The 10,275-nt window shown below is 44.0% G+C and overlaps 1 protein-coding gene across 1 annotated transcript; it reads left to right on the top strand.

Annotated features, from left to right (window-relative positions):
* Nucleotides 1-1,169: 1,169 nt before the first annotated feature.
* Nucleotides 1,170-7,907, top strand: PPP1R14D (protein phosphatase 1 regulatory inhibitor subunit 14D). The gene is made up of 4 exons (XM_008500393.2): nt 1,170-1,694; nt 4,792-4,887; nt 5,091-5,123; nt 7,196-7,907. The coding sequence occupies exons 1-4, from the start codon at nt 1,512-1,514 to the stop codon at nt 7,262-7,264; spliced, it is 381 nt and encodes a 126-aa protein (XP_008498615.1). The 5' UTR covers nt 1,170-1,511; the 3' UTR covers nt 7,265-7,907.
* The last annotated feature ends 2,368 nt before the right edge of the window (nt 7,908-10,275 follow it).

Here is a 10,275-nt window from a genome sequence, read left to right as displayed (position 1 = left end):
GAGGGAGAAGGGCTGGTAGTTTTTCCTTTTTTTTTAATCTAGTTATTGATCTCCAAGCTGGAAATACCTTAGCTGCCAGGAGCAGCATAGACGTCCTTGCTTTTCCCACATAAATCATGAAACGGGGGTTGCTGGATCTGCCTCCTGATGGAACTGCCCTGCTTGGTTGGTAGGATAGGTCATCAGAAGGCTCTGGAAACAGATGGATAAAGAGGTGTGATACAGGGAATAGGTATACAGGGAACACAGGTGTCTGAAATGCCCTGGCACTCCATAAACACAGCCAGCCTGGTATCTGTTCCTCTGAACAGCACTGGCATAGGGCAATAATGCTGCAGACCTTTAACCTGTCTTCCAGTAAGAGGTTGTAAACCAAGCAATGATAATAATATAGTTTGATAGCATTTTATGATGCTTCAGCAGGTAAACTTGTTCACTAGGAATACTTTTCTGTGGGAAGGAGATAGTGCTGCACCTCTAGTGTGGGACAGTGCCTTCCCCTGCAGTGTCATCATGTCAGATAGAATCATAGAATGTGGGCTGGAAGAAATTTGACCTTAAAGATCAACTAGTACAACCCCCTGCCATGGGCAGGGACACTTCCCACTAGACTAGACTGCTCCAAGCCCCATCCAACCTGGCTTTGAGCACTTCCAGGGATGGGACAGCCACACCGTCCCTGGGCAACCTGGGCCAGGGTCTCATCACCCTAAATCCTGTACTTTTGTTTTCATTTTTTTTTTTAGTAAGAGTACAGATATTTTATCTCAGAAGCACCTTGCTCAACTGATGTCAACTTCAGGTCACTGAGATCCCTACAAATTTTTTTTAGAAAGCTGGAGTAAATTTACAGATTGTAGAACAATGTAAAATGGGACTGCTGAGTCCAAGTTTGGCTTGCAGTGTCACTGACCCACTTTTGAAGTAGTGGATGTAGCCAGCTGACTTCAGACCATTTCTTATCTGTGCTGGAAAATGCCCAATACACCATTTCAATGGGAGCTAAACCCTGTGGCTGCAGGCAAAGCAGTTTCCAGAGGCTTGTGGAGCTTGAACACAGCAGGATTCAATCCATTATGTATGGAACAGCCCTCTGGAATTGCACATGCACTTAAGTTATGCCTGTAGGAAAACAGTCATTTAAAACCTCCTTCCTCCCCACCTCTTGGAGCTGACTTGTGTTAAATATTAACACACTTCGTTCATCAATTCCCTGGTTCACTTGGCTTCTTTTAACAACAGATGTTATTACAACAAGTCCACTGCCTTCCACCCTGCTCCTGATGGTGAAACCCAAGAATCTGCTGGTGTAACTCTGCCTGCAGAGCCTGGCTCCTACCCCCATCCTCCTCCCTGGGCTCACCAATGCTTCCAGCCTCTGGGCTCTGGGAGTAGCTTGGGCTGGGAGCCACCGGGTGCTGAGAGGAGTTGGGTGAAAAAGACAGGGGGGAAAAGAGTGAGGGAAGCCACAGGAAGGTGAGTTCCTGCTATCAGAGGAAAAAGCAGTCAGCATGGCCAGCAACTCCAGCACGCTGCCCAGGGTGACTTTCCAGACCCCCGAGAAACCCGGGGAGGAATCATCACACAGGAAACTGGGGAAATTGACCATCAAGTACAACCGCAAAGACCTCCAGCGCTGGCTGGACCTGGAGGAGTGGATCAACAACCAGCTGCAGGAGCTGTACCAGTGCCGGGTGAGTATAGCTGGGACAAAGCAACCCCCTCACCCATCAGGGGAATGGGATTTGAGGTCCTGTGTGCTGAGACAGGCATTTGGAAATTACTGGAAATAGCTTCTCATCTCCATGAGGTATCTTCCTGCCACTGGTCAAAGAACTCCCTGTGACTGGTGTGTCTTACACCAGTATAATCCAGCTAGATTTAAGCTGCCTGGTCTTGCACCTGCTGGATGGAGGGCTGGAGCTCAGCATGAGTTGCAGAACCCAGAGTGCTTGTAAAAACCTGGGATGGTTCTTCTTGCTGAGCTTCATGCAGTATGGAAGCCAGCTGGGTTTCAGTTCTCACTATGTGCCTCATGATTTTGGTCACAGGGATGTAGCTGTGGCTTCTGTTCCAATGAGACACTGGGTAATGCTGTATCTGTAGCTGCAGAGTCTGGACACACTACTGCCAGCAGGGAAATAAAGGAAAAAAAAAACAACCCAGACATGCTCAAATACAGAGATCTTTGGCTTTTGCCTACACAAATCAACAGAGCTGTTTTCCTTGCCTGAGAATCCCTTTACAACAGAAGACATAGATGGGTTTAACAAATTGTATGAAACATTTTATTCATGGCCTGGATGGGGAAGGACTAAAATTAATCAGTAATGCTTTTCTGCCCTCTTTTCTGTATTCCCACAGTGCAGAGTTAGGTACATTTTTGAGATGTAAGGGTAAAAAAGCTCAGGATTGCTTATAGAGTTTTCCACTCTGAGGATCAGCAGTTTCAAATTGCAATCAACAGTGAAAGTGGCCATGTTAGAATAGCCCAGGAAATTATAGTTTTGTGATACGTGCCATAATGGTAGAGAGAAGCTTTTGCCTGCCCAGGCTGATTTTCTGGGCCTAAAAGCCATAGCACAATCCCCAAACCAGGCTCACCCCACCCATTCCCAGCAGCCAGGTGGGAATCCAGCCCCCTGCACCCCAAAGGGTGCAGGTAACATGCTGGGATGCAAAAGGGATAAAACTAAGGCAAAGCTCTCCAGCTGACTGCAGAGGCTCCTGATTAAAAGTCCTGTGTAAGGTGCTCTAGGTGATCCTGGTTTAGTGGGAGAGTTGGACCAGATGATCCCTTCCAATTCTGCCAATTCTGTACTGAGCCAAGCTTCAGGAGCTGTCCCTGAGGCTGCCTTTATTCTTCTTGTTGCTGTTTATTACTCTCATCATTGTAATAATTTTCTGTGTGACTGTTTCCTGCTTAATATTTTTAGGGATGTACCAGGTTCTCATGCTGTGCTGGGAAAGAAAAGTAGTTAATTTCTGTTTTAATTTATGCCATATGCAAAGAACAGGCAGCAGAAAACAAACACAGAGAAAAAAAAGTCCTTTCTTCTGAGGCACTTGCAAGGCTTCTCTGAAAATGAGTATATTACTGTTTGTATTGTTAATCAGCATTCTTAGGCCTCCCAGTTTTGTAGCTCATAATCTCTTCCAAGAAACTTAATTGTGAATTTCCAGTTGTTTTCTATGTTTTATAAAGCAATAGTAATAGTTTTTCAGCTGTACCTTGGGCCTCTTGCTAATGCCTTATGGAACAGAATATAGTGTACACAGGAGCACATGTCATCACTGGACCCAGTCAGACTGCCCAAAGCCATCCTGTCTGTCCAGGCTGTATTGGTGGCCCTGCTGAGGTCAGAAGCAGCAGCAGTGGTCACTGGCCAACCATACTTTTTCTGGAATTTAAGGGAAGTTTTTCTGGGATTGGTAGCTCAGTTCCCAGAGTCCTGAGCCTTGCTGTTGAGATTGGCCAGAGATAATCCAGGAGAACGGCTGCTGCTTTGCATGACAGAAGGTCTTGCCCTTTGAGGAATTATTGCAGTTTTAAAGAGAATGTTTGGTGTTTTGGTTTTTTTCTTTTGAGATAGATAAGTACCACCAGTAACATGAGCAAAGATGAGGCTCTTGGTATGCTGCTGTTACATGCCCAAGTCTGCAGATGTACACTTGTAAAGGTGTCAGAAAAACAAGTCAGATTCCATTATTATTTCTGATATTCTGGGAATTAGGAGCTGTTTACTGTCATCAGAGTAGCTGCCCAAAGGGGATACATTTTCCCTACAAAATCCCAGCAGGCACAAAGGAGAAATGCAGCCATGCCCCTGCAGGAACTGACTGCCAGTGTCTTTGCTACCCAGCCCAACCAGTTTCCCAGCTTCCTGGTGTATTTGGGCCAACCTAAGACATTTACTACCAGGAACTACATAAAACTATGCTATGCCAGGTCAGAGACTTCTCATGGCATATAACAGGAGGTTATATGAAATCTTTTCAAATAAATATGTCACAATAAATTATTTGTAATCACCCAGGTGTCCAGGCTTTTTGCAACACACTAAGACTCTGAAGTTGATTCCCTGAATGTGGAAGTCTCAGCCCTATTCAAACTAGGACCAGAAAGCCATAGGGAGTTCCTACCCTGTCTCATCCTCCTGCCTATTTAGTTTCTCTGCCAGAGACAAAATCAGGCTGGATCAGCACGTGTTGTCTAAAGAGTCACATGAAAATCATTACTTTTAAGAAGAAATGCTGTGTGGGTCACAATACAATATATTTAACTGGTTTACAACTTACTGTCAAGCCATCTGCATAAAAAATTCTGAACAAAGGTTTTCTTCTTCTTCTCTGGCATGGTATCGGGTACTGTTCAGAAGTTTCTTTTTTTCCTTTAAGAATTGCCTTTATTGTTAATTGTTTCCATGCACATTCATAAATGCTAGCCAGCAATCAGGTACTGCAATTTTCACTCAGAATCCTTATTCTTCTGATTACTGTGTTAAAATAGCACTAGTGGTGTGTTGTCAAAAGATTCCTTTTGCAAACACATTGGAAACCACAGCCTGCTTTCTGCACAGTTGTGCAAAAACATGTGGAGCTAAGATGTGTCTGTGCTAAGTTTACAAATGTTTTCAGTCAACACCCCCATGCATTACAAGATGATTGCTGCAAACACCAAAGCCTGGGGTCCCTCTTACATTAAAGGAAAATATTGTATGTCTCATGTCTTGTTAGAGAAAGATGGCAAAACACTGTTAGGCCTGTTATTTTTTTTCCTCTCTTTTTTAGCTAAGAGAAGAAACAGAGGAAGCAGCTCCAGAACCACAAATTGATCTTGAAGATCTCCTGGAAGTCCCTAATGAAGAACAGAAATTAAAACTACAGGTCAGATAAAGGGACCTGGTGACTTAAAATTAGAAAGTTCCTTCATAAAGAATGTTGTATGGGATACAGAATATGTATATAGAGGGTTGCATGAGGCTTTCCTGTGTCTTAGCCTGTCAAATGTAGTAAGATTATATACCCGTTCTGTTGGGAGGGGAGAACAAGTCAAATAAATACTAAAATGACTCCTCCTGGGTTTTTAGGAAATCCTCCATGAGTGCTCCAGCCCAACAGAGGTGAGTGAAGCACCATTTATACATATGCTATGTTGTGCTGTAAGAGTGTGTCTTTGTAGCTGCTTGGCTGAATAGCCAAGATATTGCTGTACCCAACATGATGATCCAGATCTGTTTAATTCCCAGTGGCAGATCTTTGCCACTTCAATCTGCTGAGTTAGAAAAAAACAACTAAATCTACATGGCTGAGCTGAGGGCAGGGCAGTGGAGCAAGTAAGGAATTATGCTTTATAACCAAGGAAAGTTCATTCCATGCTTTGGACATCCTAAGCTGGACAGGCTGAGCTGTTACTTGGTCCTCAACCCAAGCAATACAGAGTGATTCAGCTCCTCCCCATCTCCTCACTGTTAACTAAATGTACTCTTAGTTTAAACCACTCTACTGTTATGAGTGGTAAGAATGTGGGATGGCAGCCAGATTGCATTGGGCAGATAATTGTTGAGCAGTGGCCAGATAAGAGTGGTTTACACGTTGTTTTTCCTCCCATGTGAACTTTACAAGTACTGGTTTTTTTTAGTTAGAGAGTTTTGAAATCCCACAAGCTGTCATGATGCCCAGAGGAGTGGAGCTCTCTACTTTGCAATGCAGTGCACACACCATCCAGAAATTGCCTTCACTGTACAACACACCTGTGCAAAATGGGGTTTCCCACCACTGCTTCAGTTGCATTGCATGTGAACATTGCACTTGGACATCATTCATCAGTGCCCACATCTTCTTGAGCCTATGTAACTGTACAGTGATGAGCATACTGAAAAGGAGGTGAAATCACTGAAATTAAACTTGGCTGTAGCAATAACTACAGTCTCCTAACAGGGATTCAGCAGACAAGGCTGCCAGTAGGGAAATAGTTTTCTGAGTGTCTGAATTTCAGCCCTCACACAAAACCCCCCAGTCCCAGAGAGACAACAGGGAAGAGCTTGTTCTACTCATTCATGGGCCATGAAAGTGTCCTGCAGACAGCAGTACCACAGGTACTGTTTCCCAGTGGTGAGAATTCATACTTTCACCCTGGTGATCTTGAATACAGTCCCCTTGAAATATCACAGCAGCTTGCTTGCAGAAACCAGACAGAACTGGTTTCCTCTGAAGGGACTGACTGAAAATGCAGGTATGATCTTAGGCATTTATTTGAAGAACATGCTGGGGCAGGCAACCTCTGATCACCCAAGAGAGGAAGCTGGGTTTCCACACAGCACAAATGGTAAATACACTGCAATATCTTCCAGTGACCTTGCCTAATTACAAGGACATGTTGCTGTCTCTTCGGGTGAAGAAAGGCTGCAGGCTCCCTTAGGGTGATGTTACTTGTCATGCAGAGGCTAAAGTTGGCAGTAGTCACATTGAGTTCTGCTTGGAATAACCAGATGGTCGAGTTTAGTTCATAGTCCCAGGCTGTGTCAGCAAAGTAGTTGGGGTTTATCTCCATTAACTGCTCATCTATCTGCCTGTCCTCAACCCCTGCTTCAGGTTTTCATTAGTCCTACGTGTGTTTTGCTCCACCTCTCCTCTGCCAGCCACTTCCTTGTAGAATTGGCAAAGCTCCGAGATGGTTTGCAATCCCCAGGATGGAGCTTTACAGGTTCAGCAAGAGGCACAGCTTGCTTTGCCCTAGATGGGGAGAGCAGCAGAAGTGGGCAGCAGTTTATGGTGGCAACCAGAAGCAGAGGAACCTAACAGAGGACAACAGCATCCTGAGGTAATCTTAAGGTGCAAAAAGCAGCTTGTCTGGGATGGAGAGGGGCAGGCTGACTCCTGAGAAGGAAGTAAAGATAGCTGCTCCTGAGGGAGACAGGAAGGGAAGTAGAGGGGCTTTTAGACCCTTTTCATCTAGCAAAAGATCTCCTTTCCTAAGCTAAGAGGTTTGCTCAATATGTCCCTGCCTACTGCAGAGGGAACTAGATGACCTTTAGAGGTCCCTTCCAACCCACATTATTCTATGATTCTCTGTCAAATTCTGTTTTCTGCTCAACATAAAGGTGAATGTGGGAATAATGCAAGCTCCACTGTACTCTTTGGGCTGGTGAGCACTGGAATTAACAGGACACCCTTCAACCAATTCTCCTTGTAGGATTTCATCACGGAACTGCTCAGTCGATTGAGAGGTCTCCGGAAAGTCACCAATCCTCAGAAGAAATGACCTTACCCACACGGAACACCCAGCTTCGGGCACAAGGAAACACACAACTTCCTCACAAAAAAAACCCAAACAAGATCAGTGACATCACTTCAGAATGTTTAGGACTTACTGTTATTGAGAAACATCACCAAGTTTGTGAACTTTGTACCGGGGGTTTGAAGTCTCTTCTACTTCCAGACCTATGCACACAGCAGGGGGATAAATTGTGTATTTTCCTGTTTTTAAAGGGCATCTTAGCCTGGGAAAAAGGACATGTCCTTACTTTCATTTCTTCTAGGAGTTTCCATGCTGGCTGAGGAGCACCAAATACAATTCTCAGGAGCTCATCAAGGCTTCTTTCTTTCCATCCACTGCAAGGAAAACAAGGCACTGGTTATCACTCATTCATCAGCGTGGAAGATCCAGTTACTGTTAATCTGCACCCTGTGGCAGGCTGGCTGGGACACACCAGTGATTTCCTGCCTGTTACTGCTGGACTTCACTGCAGCACTGCACCTACTTCTAAGGCTTATTAAGCCCCTGTTGCTCATGAAGGCTGGACAGAAAATACACAGCAGGAGGGAAGAAAAATGCTCAAATGCACCCAGTCTACCTAAGGGGAAGTTAGTGAAACAGCTGCTAAGGATGAGAGATTTATTCTTCCTTTTTGTGGGCTTTAGGACTTAATGATTTAGAAGCATCTTCTCAAGGAGCAAGGTCTGTGAATGATTTTCCTCGTAATTTAAAAATATGTTTGAAAAATGCATATTTTGTATATTAAAAGAGAAAAAAACAGCTGTGCCCTGCTTGCTTTTGCTCTCCTTTTTGACACTAAGGAAAAAAATGAAGTGAAAAAATACTTGCTCCCCATTTTTCTGCAAGGAGCATCTTGGAGGGAGTATTTTGGAGACAGGTCAGTCCCACAAATGAGAAGTGAAGTAAGACATATTGTCTTGCTGCACAAACTCCTTTAGCTACAACTAAAGTGTGGCTGGAAAAACACAGAGGAAACTACATCCAGCCTCTCAGCAAGTCAGTAACTTGACACATGGGGCTAGGAAATAACCCAGCAAAAGGAGGGTGATGGCTCAGGCAGAGCTGACACTCAGGTCATGTCCTGCCTTTGTGCTCTCATGCCTGCCACTCAAAACCCAAGAGATGAGTTGCTGAGTCACATCCAGAAGGGATTCTCTGTACCATGATGTTCCAGGCTAGCTTTTGAGTAAATGTTTTGTCAGAGAGGGCCAACTCAGGAAGAAAAGGGACATGCAGGTTAGCTAACAAAGACAACCAAGAACTCTTGGGATGGAGCAGGAATATTTAAAATACATCAGTCTTTTCATCTCCTTCAGTAACAGGGTGATGAATATTACCTTTTGTTTCCCTCCTATTTTCCAGGGAAGTGTCACTGGACAAGCTGTAGGCTGTACACATCTCTCAGAGGACAAAACACAAGCTACAGCAAAAACCATGGTGTAAGGGCTTGTGTCTCTTCATATCCTGTTCCTGTATGTGACAGCCTCCTGGAATCAGCAGGCCATGCAGCTCATACTTTGTCTTAAGGCTGCTCCAAGAGACTCTAAACCTCACCCTCTAGGATGGAGAAATTGTCCACATATATCTATGTTAACCCTAGGGACATCTTTTTTTCGGCTTAGTAAGGGGCTGCCCTCCTGAAATTGTCAACTTTGTAAGGAAAATAGCAACAAAATTAAAGAGCTGCACAGGTTTTAGATCTGGCATTGCTCGTGGATTGATGCCTGCTCTAAGACTCATGTATCACACCCCTTGAGAAAAGAGAGCAGCACACTGACAGGTCACTCTGAGTACTGTTAAAATACTTTGAACAGAAGTGTAGGTCGAGGATCTAGGCCATGAGATGAATGTCCTAAACTAGGCCTGTAATTAGCTGCAGCACAGCAGTGCATAGGAGTCCAGATTAATTACCTCCCCTATAGGGCAGGAGGCTTTGTTTCATCCAGCTGAGCTGTGACAGCACAAAAACCCAAAATGCCTGTTGTATGGCCCAAGAAATAGATTTTCTCCACCCTGGGCATGTTCTGTATTCATTCCCTCACTATGGAGTGGTGGAAAGAGAATTTTTGTCTGTGCTTTAAGGCAGATATTTTTAGAACCCAGGAAAAAGTAGGTTCTTGAAATTCTGCTTGACTGGAGTTTCTTAGTGCTTATTGGACAAGTAGCAGAAAAAAAGAGTTAAGCTGCAGCCCCTCTGATGTGCAGCTGGTTCTGATACATCAGGACATCACCATGGCATGAGAGCACTTGAAGTGTGAAGCACACAGAGTGATCACAGGGAACAAAGATGTGGACACTGCTAGGTGATTCTCAGCTTACTGGTGCAAAAGAAAAAGCAATATAGAGCAATCAGAATGACTTCCATTTAATTCTTAAAAGCAGTAAATTATATTTTGATTGGTTGGTTTTGCTTTTTTGGGTTTTTTTCACAACCAGCTTCTAGTTAACTGGTGTTTCTCAGCACCTTCACTAGCATAAGGCTGTGATGTTTGCTATGTGTAAGAATGCTTCTCTCATGGAACTTTGCTCTCTAGTACCAAGAGAACTCAGAATGTGCTTTTACAATTGAAGGTTTATGAAGGTGTATAAAACAAGATTTCATGCAAATTTCCCTTAGTTATGATCACGAAATTGCCTTGAAAAATATTCTGGCTCCTACATTTGTACACGTGATCATCTTACAGGTCAACATGTAAAGCTTGTGAACAACAGCAAATGCAAATTAATGCAGTTTAACTAAGCTGAGACCTGACTCTTTATGGTGACCTGAGTTCAGTCTTGTGTTATCATTATTTTGAATTCTTATTGTAGTGAAGCCTGCATTTGGGAGTTCACATAACAGAACATTTTAAGAGGGAAAGAAAATCTCACACCCACATGGCACACTACAAGAGAGAAGGAGCAGGTTTCCCCTGAAGATGTCAAAGCTCTCTCCAGTCCATGAATGGCTACGACTGGAGTTGATTTGGCCTCTCAGGAAATGATGGTTTACCTCT

The sequence above is a fragment of the Calypte anna genome, chromosome 5A, assembly GCF_003957555.1.
Source record: "Calypte anna isolate BGI_N300 chromosome 5A, bCalAnn1_v1.p, whole genome shotgun sequence".
Taxonomy (NCBI): Eukaryota; Metazoa; Chordata; class Aves; order Apodiformes; family Trochilidae; genus Calypte; species Calypte anna.
Note: the sequence above shows the minus strand (reverse complement) of the source record. Positions and strands in the feature narration are given on the sequence as shown.

Excerpts from the sequence above, each read along its gene's own strand:
- PPP1R14D (XM_008500393.2), top strand. The coding sequence starts at position 1,512 with ATGGCCAGCAACTCCAGCACGCTGCCCAGGGTGACTTTCCAGACCCCC. Across the intron at positions 1,695-4,791 it reads AGGAGCTGTACCAGTGCCGG|CTAAGAGAAGAAACAGAGGA; the intron begins GTGAGTATAGCT and ends TCTCTTTTTTAG. Across the intron at positions 5,124-7,195 it reads AGTGCTCCAGCCCAACAGAG|GATTTCATCACGGAACTGCT; the intron begins GTGAGTGAAGCA and ends TTCTCCTTGTAG.